Source organism: Trichomycterus rosablanca, chromosome 17, assembly GCF_030014385.1.
Source record: "Trichomycterus rosablanca isolate fTriRos1 chromosome 17, fTriRos1.hap1, whole genome shotgun sequence".
NCBI classification, from domain to species: domain Eukaryota; kingdom Metazoa; phylum Chordata; class Actinopteri; order Siluriformes; family Trichomycteridae; genus Trichomycterus; species Trichomycterus rosablanca.
Genome location: NC_086004.1, coordinates 19862209 through 19885128, shown reverse-complemented (window position 1 = coordinate 19885128; position 22920 = coordinate 19862209). Strand labels below are relative to the sequence as shown.

At 40.8% G+C, this 22920-nt stretch overlaps 1 protein-coding gene and 1 long non-coding RNA gene across 3 annotated transcripts in view; one reads left to right on the top strand and one right to left on the bottom strand.

Moving 5' to 3' along the window:
- Nucleotides 1–873: 873 nt before the first annotated feature.
- Nucleotides 874–4298, bottom strand: LOC134331254 (uncharacterized). Its single transcript, XR_010015114.1, has 3 exons — nucleotides 4253–4298; nucleotides 3642–3914; nucleotides 874–985 (listed from the first exon to the last, which is right to left on the bottom strand). It is a non-coding gene; the product is annotated as an uncharacterized LOC134331254 (long non-coding RNA).
- cd82a (CD82 molecule a) overlaps nucleotides 3828–22920 on the top strand; it is a 41061-nt gene continuing 21968 nt past the window's right edge. The window contains exons 1-3 of one of the 2 annotated variants that reach the window (XM_063012591.1): nucleotides 3828–3959; nucleotides 6224–6263; nucleotides 22563–22632. In XM_063012591.1, the coding sequence (XP_062868661.1) occupies nucleotides 22570–22632 (63 nt within the window). In that variant the 5' untranslated portion in view covers nucleotides 3828–3959; nucleotides 6224–6263; nucleotides 22563–22569. The remainder of the gene's footprint in view (nucleotides 3960–6223; nucleotides 6264–22562; nucleotides 22633–22920) is intronic. The other variant, XM_063012590.1, reaches the window with a different exon arrangement.

Sequence of the window (22920 nt, the reverse complement as noted above, 5' to 3'; positions counted from 1 at the left end):
GGACCAACTAATAGAGCGGACAGTGATTGGACACAGTATTTAAAAACTCCAGCCGTGTCTAATTCACTCATACCAGCACAACACAAACTAACACACCACCACGTTACTGTCCCTGCAGTGCTGAGAATGATCCACCTCCTAAATAGTACTTGCTCTGTGGTGGTCCTGTGGGGGTCCTGACTATTGAAGAACAGGGTGCTAAAAAGTATGTAGAAAAATACATGGACTACAGTCAGTAATTTTAGAACTACAAAGTGCTTCTATATGGTAAGTGGAGCTGAAATAACCCAAATAGCCTTGTTTGAAAGTGTACATACCCGTGCATGTTATGCCTGATAATTTACACACAAGTTGACACACACACAAACACACACAGGTTTAAGTGGCTATTAAAGGTAAGTTTCCTTTCTTGTGATTTGTTTGATTATCATTAGTGTCTAAGTCTAAGCTCATCATTCTGATACTGAAATAAACAACAGAACTGTCTAAGGCCCTGTGAGAAAACGTAGCTAAACTTTAAAATCAGGATGTGGAAATAAAAAGATATCCGAAGATTTGAATATGCTATTTAGCAGTTTTCAACCTTTTATTACAAATGAAAAATTAGGAGATTTGTTGATACTAAGATATACAGTCAGCTAGACCAGTAGTCCCCAACCTTTTTTGCACCACGGATCGGTTTTACATGAGATATAGTTTCACAGACCGGTGGGGGTGGGAGGATTTAAAATAGATTAACTATAGAATTGAAAATCAGTGTGAATCGATTCAACGAGACGCTGCTCCCACCTAGTGGTGATTGGATATAATAACACCCGAAGAGTTTTGGAAATGTAATTTAATAATCTGTAATTATTTATTCTTTCTGTGCTGCCCGGTTATAAATGACCCACAGACTGCTACCGGTTCCCAGCCCCGTGGTTGGGGACCACTGAGCTACACGTTTTCAGCCACTGGTACCACTGGTAGTTTGGTTTCCTCCCACCTAGAAAAAATGCAAACGAGGGATTATCTCTACTTCAAAGACCTCTTCTGTTGTAATCACTATCCTCTTGAAATATGAACAGCTGGATGGCAAAACAGACTCAAAATTAACTGGAATATAAAATAACTCCTGACTGTAACAATAGAGTGGAAAACCGGTGAGGAAAAGAAGTCCGGGCTTTACTAGCAGAGGGGTACTGTAAGCGTCAGCTTGCTTCCATCCGTAAAAATTTCAAAGACGGTTTTCTAAAAGCAAGGTCAAGCAGCAGACCATCATAGAGAGAAAACAACTCTCCACTGACCAGGATTTCTGCCAACTCAGGATGCATGAATCAAACCACGTACAAGGTTTTCCTACATGAAAACTTGCTTCCTTCCACTCTGATAATGGTCCTCAGCTTTGGGGATTGTTTTTTCTGTTTAGCTATCTTATGCTAAATATTTAAAACAGTCCTCAGTTGATTTAAATCCAATCATGTGACATTATGAGTGTGAAACAAATTCTGCACATGAATATTACATCCTAGAAAACACATTCAAGATCACAATGCAACACTAAGTTGTGAATTGGTGGTTGTTGGCCTTTAACTTTGTGCTCACTTGTCTGGAACATTTTGGAGTTTTTTTCATGTGAACAATAAAAACTTTTATTTTATTAAGATATTAGACTGCATATTCTTTTTATGTTGTTTTTATCAGCTTTAAAATCACTATAATCTTAATGAATGAAATGCTATTATTAATCACTTGCAATGTTATTAGAAATTAAGGATTTTTTAAGCTATAAGAATCAATCAATTTCCTCGGCTTCCTCCCGTTATGGGTCTCCGGCGGATTGAGATCCGCATTATTGATTTAGCACAGTTTTTACGCCGGATGCCCTTCCTGACACAACCCTCCCTATTTATCAGGGCTTGGGACCGGCGCTACAATGCACTGGTTTGTGCATCTAGCGACTAAGTACCTATAGGACAATTCAGTGTCTCCAATTAGCCTGGCTGCATGTTTTTGGACTGTGGAAACCCACGCAGACACGGGGAGAACATGCAAACTCCGCACATAAAGGACCTGGGCCGCCCCACCTGGGGATCGAACCCAGGACCTTCTTGCTGTGAGGCGACAGTGCTACCCACTAAGCCACCGTGCTGCCCGGGAAACGTTTTCATATAAGATATAATTTCACAGACCAGTGGGGGGATTTAAAATAGAATAACTATAGAATGGAAAATCAGTGTGAATCCTGAGCTTTTTTCAGTGCAATGAGATGCTGCTCCTACCTAGTGGTGATTGGGGACAATAACACCCGAAGAGTATTGGAAATTTAATTGCGCTTGTAGCGATCTCTAATTACTTATTCTTTCTGTGCAGCCCGGTAATAAATGACCCACGGACCTGCGGCCCGGTGGTTGAGAACCACTGCCTCATATGTCCAAAATGGTATGGACTCCATATAAATTCCCTTTGTTTAAGAACAAAACGTCCAACATGGCCAGAAGGCCACATACTTTTGCTTATATAGTGAATTTGTACTTTTGTTATTGTTATTATGTCATACAATTTATAGCTAGTTTTAAGGTTTTTAAGATATTAAGCTAAAGAAACTGACTGAAATGTAGCAAAACAGTTAAACGTAATAAAAACATAATACAGCATAACAATGTTATTACAACCGCTTACTGTTGAGTTTCTAACTACATAAATACAACAACAATGTTGTGATCACATAGTTCTGTATAAACACGAACATACCCTATATGTCCAAAAACATCTGGAGGGTATATAAATTCCTATTGTTTAAGAATAAACAATGGCCACATACTTTTGCTTACATAGTAAATTTGTTCTTTACACAGTTTGGGGTAATTACTGTATAATACTGCAGAACAACGTTGTTACAACCCCCTAAAGTGTTTCGAATACATAAATACAACAACAATATTGTGATCCCGTAGTTGTACACCGATCAGCCATACCATTAAAACCACCTCCTTGTTTCTACACTCACTGTCCATTTTATCAGCCCCACTTACCATATAGAAGCACTTTGTAGTTCTACCGTTACTGACTGTAGTCCATCTGTTTTTCTACATACCTTTTTAGCCTGCTTTCACTCTGTTCTTCAATAATCAGGACCCCCACAGGACCACCACAGAGCAGGTATTATTTGGGTGGTGGATGATTCTCAGCACTGCTGCACTGCTGTGTGTGTGTTGTGCTGCTGGAGTTTTTAAATACCGTGTCCACTCACTGTCCACTCCATTAGACACTCCTACCTAGTTGGTCCACCTTGTAGATGTAAAGTCAGAGACGACCGCTCATCTATTGCGGCTGTTTGAGTTGTTCATCTTCTAGGCCTTCATCAGCGGTCACAGGACGCTGCCCACCGGGGAGATGTTGGCTGGATGTTTTCGGTTGGTGGGCTATTCTCAGTCCAGCGGTGACGGCAGCTGTGTCTTATCCACTCATACCAGCACAACACACACTAACACACCACCACCATGTCAGTGTCACTGCAGTGCTGAGAATGATGTCCTGTGGGGGTCCTGACTATTGAAGAACAGGGTGAAAGCAGGCTAAAAAGGTATGTAGAGAAACAGATGGACTAATGTTATGCCTGATCGGTGTATGTGCTTGGGCAACTCTGTACTCTGTCATACCCTTCTGAGTGTGATAGGCAGTGGAAAGCATTCTGCACTGTTTCCTGTAGTGGGTTTGTGGTGGAGCTGACAGATAGAAGAGCTCCTCAGCACTGAGTGATGGTTCCCTTTCTGTAGGTTGCTGTAATATGTGGGGTTGTGTTGCACCGCTTGGTGGAGAGAGAGAGCGCTTTACTTGAGGAACTCTTCTTTTAAACTGAACTTCATTAGTTTCGCACCATTCAGTCACTAGCTCAGACTGCTTCTGCTACAAAGAGAGACTGACAGCTGCCGCTGGAAAAAACAACACCAACAACAACATCAACACCAAGAACAAACGTGAGTACCCGCTTAACGTTTAACTCTTGGCTACATGTGCACTATTTGAGCATTTTTGTAGCCTTTCTCCGCCGTTCTGTTTTAAAGTTCGTCTTTGTTTACTTGTATTATTTAAATACGATCGATTTTCAAACATTATTTAGAAGCAGAATTAAAATATAAACGTAACTATCTTTATTTAAGCGAATTCTTGTTTGAACCGCTGAGCTCATGTGGCTCGGAGTCGGTTTTCTGGCTCGGTTCAGTCAGTGCAATGAGGACAAGTCAGAATCAAAAACATTCGTTTGACTCACCGCCAGAAATCGATTCTTGTCAGAAGTGCGCATAATGAAAGTTCGAAGCAGCTGTTTTATTTTTATTCCCAAATCAATAAAACACGAAATTTACAGACATACCAAAGCACAGCATCTACTATTTAATTCGTTTTGTTTAATATGTGTTGTTAAACGAATACTCCAACGTTTCCATGGAGTATGAAGGGATTACCACAAACAATAACTTCAATACATTTCCTATTGTGAGAAAAGTCCCAAAAACTAGGTCTCAAATCCGACCTACTATAGAAATTAAAGGGCTGATACTGTACAAAAACAGACCCATTGACTTCTGTTTTAATACAGTGTAACGTAAGGAAATTATTGCCATATGTGCTGGATGGGTCAATGACCAAAATGACTAGGTGATAAAGCCAGAATCTCCTTCTGAACTTCTGAACCTCTTCCATAGTACACAGTATACTGTATTTCTAAACCTATATCACAGTACACAGTATACTGTATTTCTAAACCTCCACCACAGTACACAGTATGCTGTATTTCTAAACCTATATCACAGTACACAGTATACTGTATATCTAAACCTATATCACAGTACACAGTATACTGTATTTCTAAACCTCCACCACAGTACACAGTATGCTGTATTTCTAAACCTATATCACAGTACACAGTATACTGTATTTCTAAACCTCCACCACAGTACACAGTATACTGTATTTCTAAACCTCCACCACAGTACACAGTATGCTGTATTTCTAAACCTATATCACAGTACACAGTATACTGTATTTCTAAACCTCCACCACAGTACACAGTATACTGTATTTCTAAACCTATATCACAGTACACAGTATACTGTATATCTAAACCTATATCACAGTACACAGTATACTGTATTTCTAAACATCTATCACAGTACACAGTATATTATACTTCTAAACTTCTACCACAGTACACAGTATACTGTATATCTAAACCTATATCACAGTACACAGTATACTGTATATCTAAACCTATATCACAGTACACAGTATACTGTATTTCTAAACCTCCACCACAGTACACAGTATGCTGTATTTCTAAACATCTATCACAGTACACAGTATATTATACTTCTAAACTTATATCACAGTACACAGTATACTGTATATCTAAACCTATATCACAGTACACAGTATACTGTATTTCTAAACCTATATCACAGTACACAGTATACTGTATTTCTAAACATCTATCACAGTACACAGTATATTATACTTCTAAACTTCTACCACAGTACACAGTATACTGTATATCTAAACCTATATCACAGTACACAGTATACTGTATATCTAAACCTATATCACAGTACACAGTATACTGTATTTCTAAACCTATATCACAGTACACAGTATACTGTATTTCTAAACCTATATCACAGTACACAGTATACTGTATTTCTAAACTTCTACCACAGTACACAGTATACTGTATTTCTAAACTTCTATCACAGTAAACACTATACTGTATTTCTAAACCTCTATCACAGTAAACACTATACTGTATTTCTAAACATCTATCACAGTATACTGTATGTCCTTTTTAAATTGTACTGTTATATAAAACAATATTGCATTTTTGAAGGAATGAATGGTGTATGAGGCACAAATTACCAGAACTGTACTGGTCTGTTAAAAGTGTGTGAAAGTGTAGATGGTTGCATTTAATTTGTATTAATGGTTCGATTTTTAATTTGAAGCTGTCTGATCATCTTGCCAGGATCTTGCCAAGTAATACATACTGTTTACAGATTATAGGCAGTTGTAGCCTAGTGGTTAAGGTACTGGACTAGTAATCAAAAGGTCGCTGGTTTGCCCCACCTTTGCCAGGTTGCTGCTGTTGGGCCCTTGAGCCAGGCCCTTAACCATCAATTGCTCAGACTGTATACTGTCCCAGTACTGTAAGTCACTTTGGATAAAGACGTCTGCTAAATGTGTTTCCCCACAGATCTGAGAAATATCTGGGGCTAGACGGATTGTAGTTACAGGTACTTATGGTTATTATATATTTGAATATGTGTATGTCCACTAGTAATTGCTTGTTTTCTTAATATCACGGAGAGTAGAAATTATTAGGGTTAAATATGCCTGGAAGCTGTCAATATACGTCAGTATACTCTACAAAAATTGAAGGACTGAAAAAATAACCAGCAAAAATATGTTTATAAATGAGGTATTGTAAAAGCTATGATTTATATCAAGATATTATTAGACATTTAATGTTTTAAAAGAAATTGCATGCACTTAGAGTTAAGGTTAGTAAAATGCTGAGGTTTTTCATTGTTAATCTTAAGAATGCTTAACAATCTTATTAGTAAAACTATTGTATAAGCCCTCGTGTGCTTAGCCTACTGTTATTTACTTTGTGTCCAGCCCGTGAAGACTCCTTGTTAGAATTTGTATTCAGTTACGAGGGAATAAATGTAGCCAACAAGTAAACTACCAACATTTGTTTGCTCTTTCAGCTTCGATTTAATCACAGAGCGCCTAAACGACTTGCTGTCTATCAGCGACTTTTTTTTCAATGAATTAATGGGACATCTGTCACTGGGGGTTAATGCCCTCATTATGAGGTGGTGGGAATGGTTCTCAGAATGTAGGTCGACATTTCAGTGTGCTGAACTCAGTAACGTTAACACAGAATCTGGCTACAGTTTCGGTCTTCTGTTACAGAAATGCACAACTACACTTTCCTATTTGGTTTCACTGTCTCATGACTAATGTTGAGTCCCTATAATGGCGTAAACTGTATACATTTCAGTTCTTAAAATGGTGCGTGTGTGTTCACTGACACACGTGTTCAATAACATGCGCAGTATTCCAGTCAGACGGCATTCCGTGGGAGGTTCATTACCAGCCCATCCTTTTATATACTTAAACGTTACTGAACTTACTGGTACTGCTGTCTTTCATTTTTACACGTGAGTCACAAAGCATCACAAAGTAATCACTCTGGCATCCTGTTTAAATTAGATCAGGATGTTTTACATTGCTTAGCACTCCTCGATGACCCTACTTTAACACCGCTGAGGGGTTGCAGTCGGTCGTTGTCTGCATGTGCTGAAATGAACCCTTAAGATGAATGTGGCCCTTGTTCCTAGCTGAAGTGAAAGGCGCAAGATGAGGTTGTTGGGCTCTGTTAGCTCACTCCCTTCTCACTTGTTTACATGCTGTCAAGAGCATCGACGTGAAGCGGGAGAGTGTTTGCTTTCTCAAGAGGAGCCACTTCAGCGCCTTCTCTTCATCCTTGTTCTGTAGTTGCCGTAGGAACCTGTCTGGCATTCACGAGAGTAAATGAAGTTGTCTGGGATGTTAAAAGAAATGGATGGGCTTTGGATGTCCATGCGATCGTTTTGCTTTCATGTGGCCCTGGGTCGGGCCATCTTTGGGGCTGCTTGCTGTCAAATTCAAGAACCCACATAAAGTAGTCTTGTTTAGCCCAGACAGAACTCTGTAGAGTAGTAGTACGGGGACAGTGTTATGCAGCACATTTCTAAAGCCTAGCTTTTTTTTTTGGGTGTTTTTGTGTGCTGTGGTAAATTTAAGCCAGTGTGCGTCTATAGTGTGTGTAGGGTTTCTTCTTTTGTTGGCTGTGAAAAGCGTCACTGAAAGCTGCCATTGTTGTGGTGGGTAATCAAAGCTGGCCCTGTCTCATAGTGTGTGTGTGTGTGTGTGTGTGTGGAGGGGGGTTGGAAGGAGGAAGGGCCATGGGGTGTTAACCAGTGCCTCTGTGCACACTGGCTAGATTAGCTGAATGACGATGAACTTCAGAGTGAGACTTGAGCCTGTCTGCCCCTTAGGGAAACTTCAACACGTTTCCCAGACACCCTTAAAATGCCAGATGTGCACGAATGCACAGCTAAAAAACTATAATGACTTCAATGTTGTTTGAACGTTGACTTCAATGCCTAAGCTTTAAGCTTTGTCCACCCCTTTGTAGCATTTATGAAAATATGTTCACTCTTTATTGTTATCTGTTGTAATTGCAAACAAATATATGGACACACCTCTTAATCGTTGAATTCAGGTGTTTTGTGCAGTCCTGTTGCCACAGGACCATGCGGTCTGCCTTTACAAACATCTGTGAAAGAATGGGTTGTTCTAAAGTGCTACTGAAATAGGATGCCGGCATTGCGCCAAATCAGTTTGTGAGATTTCTTCCCTTCCAGATTTTCTACATTAATCTGTGGGCGGTATTGAAAGGTGGAAGCATTTAAGAACCACAGCAAAACGGCCATGAAGAGGCAGATCACGTAAAGTAACAGAGCAGGGTCCAACGTGTCCAAGTCCAAGTGTCCAACACTTTGCTGACTCAATAACTCCAGAGTTCCAAACCTCCTCTGGCACTAACATCAGCACAAAACTGTGCATCATGAGCCTCATGGCATGGGCTTCGATGGCCGAGCAGCTGCATGCAAGCCTTGAATCACCAACCACAATGCCAGGTGTTGTATGGAGTGGTGTGAAACGTGTTCTGAGTTATGAATCATGCTTCTCTATCTTGCCGTCTGGTGGACGAGCAAATACCAGGAGAACGTTACCTGCCTGACTGCATTTTGCCAACTATTAAGTTTGTTGGAGGGAGGATAGTGCTAAGGGGTTGTTAGTTTCAGTGAAGAGAAATCTTAATGCTTCAGCATACTAAGGCATTTTGGACATTTGTGTGCTTTGAACTTTGTTGGGACATTTTGGGGAAGGCCCTTTTCTATCCGTCAGGGCATGGTTAAATGAGTTTGATGTTTGCAAACAAGGCCTTCTTGTCCAGCATCAGAGTCCGACCTCAAAAATGCTCTCCTGCCGCTCAGGTGGCACAGCGGTAAAGTACGCCAGCGCACCAGAGTTGGGGTTTCGAATACATCGTATCGTATCGAATCTCAACTCTACCTTCCGACTGGGCTGGGCGGTTGCATGAACAACGATTGGCTGTTGTTCAGGGTTAGAGGGTAAAAAGTCGGATCGTAGGTCCTCATAACCGGTGCAACTGCGGCCCCTGCTGGCTGACTGATGGCGACTGCACAGGGCTGAGGAATATTGCTGATGGGGGTGTGGCCCTCTGTACACAGTGCTCGTCGGTGTAAAAAATGCAGTCTGTACTGACTGTACGTGCTTGGAGGGGGCGTATGTCAGTTGAGAGGCGTCCTCAGTCAGCGGTGAAGGGTCGAATCAGTATAGAGGACGCATTCAGGGTAATTGGACACGACTAGATTAGGGGACAATATTGAAATAAAAAAATGCTCTTCTGGGTGAATGGATAAATATTCCTGCAGACACACTTCCAAATCTTGTAGAAAGCCTTCCCAGAAGAGTGGAAGCTGTTTTGGCCGCAAAGAGGGCTACCAACTACATATAAATCCCAATGGATTTAGAATGGAATGTCATAAAGGTGTAATGTGTAGGCGTCCCAATACTTTTATCCTTAAAGTGTGTATGTGTGTGTATACACAATACCACTGTGTGTTTTATAAAGACTTGACGACCACAGTAGTCTGCTCAGAGCTCTGAACACCAAACACTTTAGAGGTTAATTGGAATATCAACTGTGAGCCAGGCCTTTATGTTCAATGTCAGTTCCTTACCTTATAGATTTTCTGTAGATGAGATGCACACAAGTTCCCACACAATAGTGGAGGCTGTTTTAGCTGTCTTATCAAAGCCCATTGTTGATGAATGGGATATCCAGCGAACTCTCATGGTACTTTGGCCAAACAACTGACCATAGACTTTTTTGAGCCAAGAATAAACATTTTCTTGTGTCAGAATCTGGCACATTTACTACACATGGCAGAGATTTGAGGGAAAACACAGTAAAACACTTGCTTCTGCAGTTTCTTCTGTGTTTGTGTCACTAATGCTTCAGGGAAAGCTAAAAAAAGGAACTGTGACAATAACCAGAAAGATAAATTTGGTCCACTCTTTCAGTTTTGTGCTGGCCTCATTCAGTTCTAAATTCTGACACATTATAGAGGCTGTTAGTTGCGTGACCGGTAAAACCACGTATACAGATCACTCATTATATTAAGAAATAATGGCAGTCTTTTGTATTTTCTACATTTGAATACCCGAATTATGCTCAGGCTTTAACTTAATAAAAAACTCCTCTTACCATATAGAAGCACTTTGTAGTTCTACAATTACTGACTGTAGTCCATCTGTTTCTCTACATAACTTTTTATCCTGCTTTCACCCTGTTCTTCAATGGTCAGGACCCCCACAGGACCACCACAGAACAGGTATTATTTAGGTGGTGGATAATTCTCAGCACTGCAGTGACGCTGACATGGTGGTGGTGTGTTAGTGCGTGTTGTGCTGGTATGAGTGGATCAGACACAGCAGTGCTGCTGGAGTTTTTTGATACAGTGTCCTCTCTATTAGACACTCCTACCTAGTTGGTCCACCTTGTAAATGTAAAGTCAGAGACGATCGCTCATCTGTTGCTGCTGTTTGAGTTGGTCATCTTCTAGACCTTCAGCAGTGGTCACAGGATGCTGCCCATGTGGCGCTGTTGGCTGGATGTTTGTGGTTGGTGGACTATTCTCAGTCCAGCAGTGACAGTGAGGTGTCAGCACAACGCACACTAACACACCATCACCATGTCAGTGTCACTGCAGTGCTGAGAATGATCCACCACCTAAATAATACCTACTCTGTCGTGGTCCTGGGAGAGTCCTGACCATTGAAGAACAGCATGAAAGTGGGCTAACAAAGCATGCAGAGAAACAGATGGTCTACAGTCAGTAATTGTAGAACTACAAAGTGCTTCTATATGGTAAGTGGAGCTGATAGAATGGACGGTGAGTGTAGAAACAAGTGGATATATATACAGTATATGACTGGTAGAGAAAAAGGACCATGCTTTACTCACCATATGCTTACTGGGAGTGTCAGAGATACCAAGAAAAGACAAATGAGATAAGCTGATACTTTAGACCTTCACTTTGCTCTCAGCATACAGTGTGTTGGTTGAAAAGAGCAACAGTCTCATTTATAACGTTAGGAAAAAATGAGCCAGGGAGGTTTTTATAATGTTGGCCGGGTATAAATCTGTTAGCAGTCTCTGGCCAACATCTTAACCCGTCATGTAAGGATAAGCCAGTACTTCAGGATCCTGCGTGCCAACACTGGCACTTGGCCTTGAGGTGAGAGCTTTCAGTTAAAAAAAAAAGTGTTTTAATAGTCTTATGAGAATAAGATCATGTGGAATGCTGTTTGGGGGGAAATGATCTAAAATGAGTGGTGTGGTTTAGCTTCAGTGTGACATAAAGGAGCACTACCTTTACTGGTGTACAGCTGTTAAATGTCATTAATAATTGTAACCTTGTGGAAAGTCCAAAGTCCAAAATACAAGTTAATCTTGCTTTCACTTTTGTTATAGCCTCTAGATACAGATCCCTAACCAAGTATCAGCTTTCTTGCCCCTACTTAATGAAGTGCTGAAATATATTTTGGCTGACATTACAAGTCATGTGTGCTATTACAGAAATACAAAACAATGTAGTCCTGCTTTTACTTTCAATTTACACTGATCAGCCATAACATTAAAACCACCTCCTTGTTTCTACACTCACTGTCCATTTTATCAGCTCCACTTATCATATAGAAGCACTTTGTAGTTCTACAATTACTGACTGTAGTCCATCTGTTTCTCTGCATGCTTTGTAGCCCTATTTCATGCTGTTATTCAATGGTCATGGCCCCAACAGGACCACTACAGAGCAGGTATTATTTAGGTGGTGGATCACTCTCAGCACTGCAGTGACACTGACATGGTGGTGGTGTGTTAGTGTGTGTTGTGCTGGTATGAGTGGATCTTGACCCTTGGTCAGCGTCTTGTGACCACTAATGATGGTCTGGAAGATGAACAACTCAAACAGCAGCGATAGATGAGCGATCGTCTCTGACTTTACATCTACAAGGTGGACCAACTAGGTAGGAGTGTCTAATAGAGTGGACAGTGAGTGGACACGGTATTTAAAAACTCCAGCAGCGCTGCTGTGTCTGATCCACTTATACCGGCACAACACACACTAACACACCACCACCATGTCATTGTCACTGCAGTGCTCTGAATGGTCCACCACCTAAATAATACCTGCTCTGTGGTGGTCCTGTGGCGGTCCTGACTATTGAAGAACAGAGTGAAAGCAGGCTAAAAAAGTGTGTAGAGAAACAGATGGACTATAGTCTACAAAGTGTTTCTACATGATAAGTGGAGCTGATAAAATGGACAGTAAGTGTAGAAACAAGGAGGTGATTTTAATGTTATGGCTGATCAGTGTATGTTGTATATATCTGCTATACTTATTTACTCTATACTCTATACTTAATTTATTCTCATTCATTACATATTCATTTAGCCTTTTTTATTTACCTGTATCACTGTAATTATATACCAGTCTATACACTGTACAATCAACATTACCTGTTTTATAATCTTCAACTTGTGTCTCCTCAGTTTATTTATCTGGTCATAACTGTATTATGTGTAAATAATCTCTATCTTGCACTTCTGGTTAGATGCTATGGCATTTCATTGGATGTGTCCTTGTACTCTGCACAATGACAATAAAGTTGAATCTAATCTAATCTAATGTGATGCAGCAACACCACCACTGCTGTATAACTAGGGTGCATTATTCTGCTTCCACCAGGGCAGTTTGGCAATACTTTCAATACACATTTTTAATTAAAGAAAAAAAATACATTACATTAATTTATTTTTGCTTTTGTGGAAAGCCCGCAATATAAGTTCTGCTTTCTGTTTCATTGTTTCTGCTATAAACAGTTGAAGACTTAACCATCATTAGTATAAGTACACACTAGAGATGGACCGATCGGGGTTTTTGGCACCGATTCCGATCTCCGATCTCCTTTCAGGGACATCGGCTGTTAGCCGATTCCGATCGGGGGGGGGATTAGCAGTAAATAAACTTAAAAAGAACCTCACAGTAAAGATAAACCGGAGCAGTGCGCGCGCGTGTGTGTGTGTGTTTTTGTGCCTTTAGAAGATACGCTTTGTTCACAGTATCGCTATAAGTGATTCATTGATTCATGAGTTGATTCGTTTTTATGTGAAGCGTAAGTTTTTCTTCTCAGTTATCTCTCCGTGTTTACTGTTATTAATTAAATGTCGTGGTTTTAAATAAACACCAGCTACTACAGAACATTCTGTGTGACTCTCTTACATTAAAAAGGTTAATTAAAAAGCTTAATTAAACTGCTATTACCACAGATCTGTAACCGAGTCAGACTCGTTCCGTCTAAGGAGCTAAAAGTTTTCTAAAAGTTCAGCAGATGATCCTGAACTAACGAATTTGGTAATGAATAAACTTTTGCCTCGGATTGGCTCTGTAACGTTTTCTGTTCTCATCTACATCACAAGTAAGAACCGCTTACGATTTACCAAAGTGAACCAGGAGTTTATATAACGTGCTGATAGAATCGACTCAGATGTGACCGGGTTGAATTATCTTTTTAAAGTAAATATTACAATCAGCAAAATTACATCGTAAGAGCTTTCACGATGGTTTCTGTACGATTGTTGATGAATGGTGATGTGATGGTTGGTGCTTCGTAGCTCAAAGTCTGGATCAATCCACTGAGCTGTTAACTTAACATGGTCTTTATATATCACACGATCGGATCGGCTACTTTTAGGAAATATCGCCAATCGCCGATAGCATATTTTGATTAAAAATAGATCGTCCCATCTCTAGTACACACATATATCTGTATTTTTGTTCTGTATTTTATGTCTCTGTGTCAGACATGCTACACAATACAAATCAAGATACTAAGGCAAATACTAAGAAATTCTAAATTGTGTTATTTTTAATGATTTAACGTTTCACTTAAACTGTTATTCTGATTATATAATTCATTACAATGCAAAAAAGCATTTTAGCCCCTGTTGTATAAACAGTTGAACCTTTAACAACATTCACTTCTCACTTTTCTTACTCTCTATATTAAAACGAATGTCACTAAAAGAACATTTCATTGCACTAGAACATTTCGGTAGCTCAGTGGTTAGGGCTTTGGTCTATTAATTGGTTTGAATCTCTGCCCCACCTAGCAGCTACTGTTGGGCACGTCAGCCAGAACCCGTATTTTGAAAACAGGCTGGGATGTGCAAAGAAATGGATGTTATTGGACTGTACGTGTATATCTTAATAAAGGTTTTTTCCCACTGATTCTGGGTTGGATGCTCAATGCTCATTAAAAGCTTGTACATGGGGTGGCGCGATGGCTCGGTGGGTAAAGTGGAGATACTAAATTGTCCATGGCTGTGTTTGACATTGGACATGTGAACTGATGAATCTTGTGGAACGAGTAACTACTTGTCCTGTCATGAATGTAACCAAAGTGTGTAAAACATGACGTTAAAATACTAATTAATAAAAATAAATGCCGCTCAGTTGGCGCAGCGGTAAAAACACCCGCTGTTCACCAGAGCTGAGATCTCGAATACATCGTATCGATTCTCGGTTCTGCCTTGCCGGCTGAGGCTGAGCGTCCACATGAACAATGATTGGCCTGTTGTTCAGATAGGGGCGGGGTTAAGCCGGATGGAGACTCTCTCTCAGACTAGTGCGATTACGAGCTCTGCTGGCTGGTTGGTGGCGCCTGCACGGAGATGGGAAAGGAGTGCGGTAGACGGTGTGGCTCTCTCTGCACTGCACCTGTCAAGTGTAGGTGATAAGATGTTCGATTGCTGTGCACGTGTCGGAGGGCGCGTGGAGCAGCCTCGTCCTCTCCAATCAGGAGCAGGGACCAGCATTAGTGAGAGGACGATTGACGGGCAGAAATTGGATGCGCTAAAGTGGGAGAAAAAGGGAAAAAAATTTAATAAAAAAGCTTATAAAAGCATAAAGCTTAGTGGCTACAACCTTAGATTCATAAGTTCATGCTATTTATTGTATTATATCATCGAACAAATAGAAATGTTACTTCTGATATCCAGGGACAGCAACAGAGATAATGCCTATTCATTTCCAGTAGATTCATTTGTAAATACATTTCATATTCACTGATGGAAAAGACATGAATGATCTCAGTATACATCAAATCTCGTGAATTTTGAACCTTGTCATCCAGAATCTCCCTAAATCTCACTGTGTTGATTGTTTGAACTGTTTCAGTTTCCTTTTTGCTCATGAAATACAATGACTTTTTCCTGACTGATTTTTCTTCCCAGAATTACAGCCCAAAGTCCGGGTACTTCCCGATACTTCCCATCACATCATTTTTGACCTTGATGTTTCTGAGATTACTGGCTCAGCTTCAGTAATTATGACACGGAATGGCTGAGTGTTTTTGCCTGACACAGTGCCCTGTGAACATGACATACTGAATGGCTAGGTGACAATATGTGGTTTGTCAGATTGTACACAAGTAAACAAGGTCTGTTTGAGACAATGCAGTCTTTTTTACTGCATACTGTGTTTTTTTACTCAAAGCGATTTAGAATTGTGACTAGGAATGTCAGTAATTAACTGGTTAGCGAACAACCGAGAAAATGTGATTGTTTTATTAATCTTGTCGAATTAAAATGTCATTTAAATTTATTTCCAACCTCTTACACTTGATTCCTATCAGGAGCGCATTTACAGTCTGTACAGAGTGCTTTTTAAAACCCACGCTTACCGGCGGAAGGTGGCTCAGCGGCATATTCGGCGCCATCTAGCGGGCAGACACGTCTCTGCTAGGGCGGGATGACCGGGCTATGTGGGTGGGGTCTTCAAACCTTGTGTAAGGACCCTGATTAGCAGATAGAGAGGCGCCTGTGCAGAAGGCATGGGTGAAAAAGGGTTCCGCTACGGGCTGCGCCAGGGTCGGAGGAGGCATGAACAGCAATATACCCGCCCCGACTGCAATCAGGGATCCCCCAGCAGCGGAAGACAAATTGACTACGCTAAATTGGGAGAAGATGGGATAAACCCACGCTTACCCACCCAACACCAAAGCTGTCTGGCATCACTATAGAGTCTAACTGCATATTAAACTAGGGCAGTTGTAGCCTAGTGGTTAAGGTACTGGACTACGAATCGAAAGGACGCTGGTTGAAGCCCCACCACTGCCAGGTTCTGCTAAATGCCGAAAATGTAAATATAAACTCGGCACATTTGAATCTGTGTGTAGTAATGTGGATATTTTGTGTAAAGCATATTTAGTTAGCGCTTTTAATGAACCAGCCATTACTGACTGAGTCTACCTTGTGCAAGCTAAACTGGTTCTGCTCACTGTCTTTATGTTGATTTTGCCACTCCTTGACAATCCTGCCATGTTTACTATGTCATGCTGTGTAATATAATAAAGAATGTAATCTAGAAGTCTAGTCTAGTACAGTAACCAATGATCTACAACTGCCATGACATAGTCATAGACAAATATGCAATTACAAAGGCAATTAGCGAGGACAATGACTTTTTATTGATTGGCACATCGGTAAAACACGCTAGCACACCAGAGCTGGGATTTCGACTACAGATCATATATATATACAGTGTATCACAAAAGTGAGTACACCCCTCACATTTCTGCAGATATTTAAGTATATCTTTTCATGGGACAACACTGACAAAATGACACTTTGACACAATGAAAAGTAGTCTGTGTGCAGCTTATATAACAGTGTAAATTTATTCTTCCCTCAAAATAACTCAATATACAGCCATTAATGTCTAAACCACCGGCAACAAAAGTGAGTACACCCCTAAGAGACTACACCCCTAAATGTCCAAATTGAGCACTGCTTTTCATTTTCCCTCCAAAATGTCATGCGACTTGTTAGTGTTACTAGGTCTCAGGTGTGCATAGGGAGCAGGTGTGTTCAATTTAGTAGTACAGCTCTCACACTCTCTCATACTGGTCACTGAAAGTTCCAACATGGCACCTCATGGCAAAGAACTCTCTGAGGATCTTAAAAGACGAATTGCTGCGCTACATGAAGATGGCCAAGGCTACAAGAAGATTGCCAACAGCCTGAAACTGAGCTGCAGCACAGTGGCCAAGATCATCCAGCGTTTTAAAAGAGCAGGGTCCACTCAGAAGAGACCTCGCGTTGGTCGTCCAAAGAAGCTGAGTGCACGTGCTCAGCGTCACATCCAACTGCTGTCTTTGAAAGATAGGCGCAGGAGTGCTGTCAGCATTGCTGCAGAGATTGAAAAGGTGGGGGGTCAGCCTGTCAGTGCTCAGACCATACGCCGCACACTACATCAAATTGGTCTGCATGGCTGTCACCCCAGAAGGAAGCCTCTTCTGAAGTCTCTACACAAGAAAGCCCGCAAACAGTTTGCTGAAGACATGTCAACAAAGGACATGGATTACTGGAACCATGTCCTATGGTCTGATGAGACCAAGATTAATTTGTTTGGTTCAGATGGTCTTAAGCATGTGTGGCGGCAATCAGGTGAGGATTACAAAGATAAGTGTGTCATGCCTACAGTCAAGCATGGTGGTGGGAATGCCATGGTCTGGGGCTGCATGAGTGCAGCAGGTGTTGGGGAGTTACATTTCATTGAGGGACACATGAACTCCAATATGTACTGTGAAATACGGAAGCAGAGCATGATCCCCTCCCTCCGGAAACTGGGTCGCAGGGCAGTGTTCCAGCATAATAATGACCCCAAACACACCTCTAAGACGACCACTGCTTTATTGAAGAGGCTGAGGGTAAAGGTGATGGACTGGCCAAGCATGTCTCCAGACCTAAACCCAATAGAACATCTTTGGGGCATCCTCAAGCGGAAGGTGGAGGAGTGCAAAGTCTCGAATATCCGCCAGCTCCGTGATGTCATCATGGAGGAGTGGAAAAGCATTCCAGTGGCAACCTGTGAAGCTCTGGTAAACTCCATGCCCAGGAGAGTTAAGGCAGTTCTGGGAAATAATGGTGGCCACACAAAATATTGACACTTCAGGAACTTTCACTAAGGGGTGTACTCACTTTTGTTGCCGGTGGTTTAGACATTAATGGCTGTATATTGAGTTATTTTGAGGGAAGAATAAATTTACACTGTTATATAAGCTGCACACAGACTACTTTTCATTGTGTCAAAGTGTCATTTTGTCAGTGTTGTCCCATGAAAAGATATACTTAAATATCTGCAGAAATGTGAGGGGTGTACTCACTTTTGTGATACACTGTATATGTGATATGTCAAATATGTGACATGATGAAATTCATTTTCTGCATATCCCAGTATGTTTGGAAGCTGGGGTCATAGCGGAGGGTCAGCCATTGTACAAGGCCGCTGGACCTGAGATGTTTAAGGGTCTTTCTGAAGCACCTAACAGTGGCCGCATTGCAGAGCCAGGATTTAAACACACAACCTTCCGATTTGCCGTCCAAAGCCCCAGATGTGAGGTTCTTTAATGGTGCAGCTACACAGACAGAAATAAAATAGCTGATATAAAATTCAACCTTTGTTTACTTAAGCTTGGAATTTATAGGGGCTTGTTTGCTGAGAACTTTTTGTTTAACTTTGCACTCTGGTTGCAAAAGAAGTCTGGGTTTCAGTGAAGACAGGCCTATAATCATCCAGCAGGTTATTATCTTCCAGATCCAGTGCATATGTGGTGGACATTATGAGTGTATGCAGTGTATTGGGTATTTTTTTTGCCAAGTTGCTTTACAGCTGTGTAGTGGTGTATCTGTGCTCATCCAGTTTGTTGCTTTGTGGGACTATGAACTTGTGATTATGCTTGTATTGTTGTGTTGTGGGCATTGGGGTACTGTCGGCATTGCCAATCTGATTGAACTAACCAGTAGAAACATTTTAATGTGGACATGACCACAGCTTCCGAACTAATTTGCTGGATTTGGATTCTTTCTACAGGATAGAATGGCAGTATAAAGGTGTACAATTTTAAGGTGATGCTGCCATTCATGATGGTACATAATAGTGAACACACTTCAACATCATTACTGGGAACCTGGACTCTATCTTACCCCCTGTTATTGTTTGGTGCGCTTCCCCTTTTCCTCCTAATCGAGTCATTTCCAATACCATACTGCTATTTTATACTGCTTCCAGTACACCTAGGCTGGGGGAAGCAGACTTGTGTCAAGTTGACAGCTGCTTCTTTACACCAGCCAGCAGTGGATTCTCTCAGAAAGCTGTACCCCACTACTTGTGCCGGAGACTCAACCAGACAATAGAGGTCTTATTTTGTGTAGGCATCACCTCTACTGAGGAAACCCTATTTAACCTTCCCCCACTCACTTATGGCCAATTGTATCTGCTGGGCACCCCAAATGGGGCTGTCTGAAATCTTGTGGAAAGCCTTCTTAGAACAGTAGAGGTTGTTATGGCCACAAACGGGCATACGTCAGATTATTACCCCCAGTTTTGAAACAGGATGTCTGACTCCTTATGTGCAGTTTACAGTTTGCTAACTTGATCATGCCAGTTTCTCTACAACATGAGGATGGTTATGATGCTATTTCTCTCTATGGAAGCCAGTCAGATTATTGAACGGTCCCTTGTCATCTCGATGATGGACTTCTGCAACACCCTTTTGGCTACTACAATTTACGATCAGCCCTCAGCAACTGTTACCTGTTTTTAATCTACTCATGTACAGTCTCACTGACCCACCTGACCTACCTTTAGCATTCAGCGAAATGTAATTTGTATTCTTAGAGTCAGAAGTCTGGCTCCTTTAAACCCATCCCACAAGACTCAAGGAAGACAGGCATCAATACTCTTTTCTGTACTAGCACCCTAGTGATGGAGCTGTCTTTTATTACTCATTACTCGTCATCTCATTACTAAGTACTTAAGTGAAAACTAACCTTTTTAGAAAAACAAAACACTTAACTATGTTGTTTTCTAACAGGTTTTAGTAGAGGTTCGTTTTTACCCTGTTGTCTATGTATACTAGAGTAAAGAAGTGAAACAAGCTTTTCAATGGGCGCAAGGCACACAGTAACACCCTGGAGCCGCTGTGCCGCCCTAAATGGGGTTCAGACCATCTTAAATGTACACATCATTTAAGAAGTAGTCATGTTTTTATTTTGATTTTAATGGGCAGTTGTAGCTTAGTGGTTACGGTGCTAAAATAGTGGTTAAAGCCCCACCACCACCACCACCACCACCAAGTTACCGCTGTTGGGCAGCTGAGCAAGGCCTGTAATCCATAATTGCTTGCAGTGTACGCTTTGTATAATGAATCGATATTCACTTTAAACAGCAGAGGGCACTGGCGCTATTCACCTGGCCTGGTTGACGTCACTACAGGGTTGCCAAGTTCTGAATTTTCCGGCCAAATTTATTTATGTGAGGATACTTTCTTTATTTGTATTATTCATTTATTTATTTAATGTGGGATTTATTTCATTTCAGTTTTTTTTAACACAAAAAGGGAAATGTGCAGCATTGTTTTGCATAGTTTGTACCTACCTCAGAAATAAAAGGACATTCAATACAGTATTTTTTACGTATTGTGAACTCAGTATCGTGAATCGCATCGCATCATGGGTAGTTACATCCCTAATTAACAGTAATCAACTGATAAAGTGCAGTAAAACTCTTTCGGTCCCAAATGACTTGTATAATTGAAAAGAACAACTGTGGTTTTAATATTGAGTGACAAAGTGGGTTTATCACTTTAGCCATCAGCGTGCAGCTCTAGAAGCTGAATGCTTGTTTTGTAAGTAGCCATCAATAGAATAGCTGTGTCCTTCCACTAGTAAACACAGTCGTGTCTTGTGTAAGTCGGCAGTGGTTTTCAGTTGACAATTAATACTTTCTATCTGTCGGACAGTAGGCCTGCTAAAGTGCCATACAGTGCTTTTTCTAACTTGCATGAGTGGGTCTGAATAATGACAATAACCCTTTTAGCACAAGCATAATGTGGGGTAGTACATGGCTACAGTCTAATACATCAGAGACCTGGAGATAGTATGAAACCCTTTTTTATTGCTTCTTTTTAATCATATAACATTTATCTGACTGACTACATTTGACTGTCATGAACTGAACTGTGCTCTGCAGTTGTGTTCGGTGGAGAATGTACAGAGGGGTTAAATGATGTCTGGGTGTGTGTTACTGGAGATTTATGTTTATGAAAAGCTAGTTGTTACTTAGCTCAAATCACTCCTCTAATTTAACAGACCTACCCTTTAATTCCAGTAAAACACAGCTTGACATGGTGCGTTGGGGAGGGGGGGAATTCGCTATCATCAAACCACAGCAAGTAAAACAAAAAAGAAAGAAAGAAAAATGAAATTTAATGGTAACAAAACTTTCATTTTGATACTGATGGGATTGAACTGTGATTAAACATACACAGATCAGCCATAACATTAAAACCACCTCGTCACTGTTCATTTTATCAGCTCCACTTACCATATCGAAGCACCATAAAGAATGCTTTGTTAGCCCCCTTTTTATGCTGTTCTTTAATGGTCAGGACTCTCCCAGGACCACCACATAGCAGGTATTATTTAGGTGGTGGATGATTCTCAGCACTGCAGTGACACTGACATGGTGGTGGTGTGTAAGTGTGTGTTGTGCTAAGTAGTGAGTTTTTAAACACCTCACTGTCACTGCTGGACTGAGAATAGTCCACCAACCAAATATATCTAGCCAACAGCGCCCCGTGGGCAGCGTCCTATGACCACTGATGAAGGTCTAGAAGATGACCAACTCAAACAGCAGCAATAGATGAGTGATCGTCTCTGACTTTACATCTACAAGGTGGACCAACTAGGTAGGAGTGTCTAATAGAGTGGACAGTGAGTGGACACGGTATTTAAAAACTCCAGCAGCGCTGCTGTGTCTGATCCACTCATATCAGCACAACACACACTAACACACCACCACCATGTCAGTGTCACTGCAGGGCTGAGAATGATCCACCACCTAAATAATACCTGCTCTGTGGTGGTCCTGACCATTGAAGAACAGGATGAAAGCAGGCTAAAAAAGTATGTAGAGAAACATATGGACTACAGTCAGTAATTGTAGATCTACAAAGTGCTTCTATATGGTAAGTGGAGCTGATAAAATGGACAGTGAGTTTAGAAACAAGGAGGTGATTTTAATGCTATGGCTAATCAGTGTATATATCTCAAAAGACCCTAAGAAAAAAAGCTGTGGAAATCTGATGGATGTTTTAGTTACTTTTCTTCATACCAACCCCACTGTAACATTGCCTGAACACCTGGCAACCCTATTTCCAACATAAAATCAGGAAAGACGGATTTAATCTGGTATTTAATTTAAAGTTCTATGCACAATATGTTAATGTGTTAAAATAATATCTGTTTTTTTCTTTCATTCTAGAGTCAACATGGGGAAAGGTTGCATTACAGCCACCAAATACTTTCTGTTTCTCTTCAACATCCTCTTCTTTGTAAGTTTTCTTCTATTTTGCTTTTAGTTTATCAAATACTTTTAGATAAACACAAAGTCAGACTTACAAAATATTTATTAATGGTTTTTGATAATCGAGTGAAGACATTTTTGTGTTTTCTCATGACCCTTGGAATTCAAAAGTATGTACATGGCTTAAAATGTTTGGCAGACTACTGTTTTGTCCCAGAACCCTTATCCTCGCATGTTTGTGTAAAATACATGTATGAATTGCTTATAACCTGTATGTTACATGCTGGATATGTGCTCGATAAAATACATTTTAATC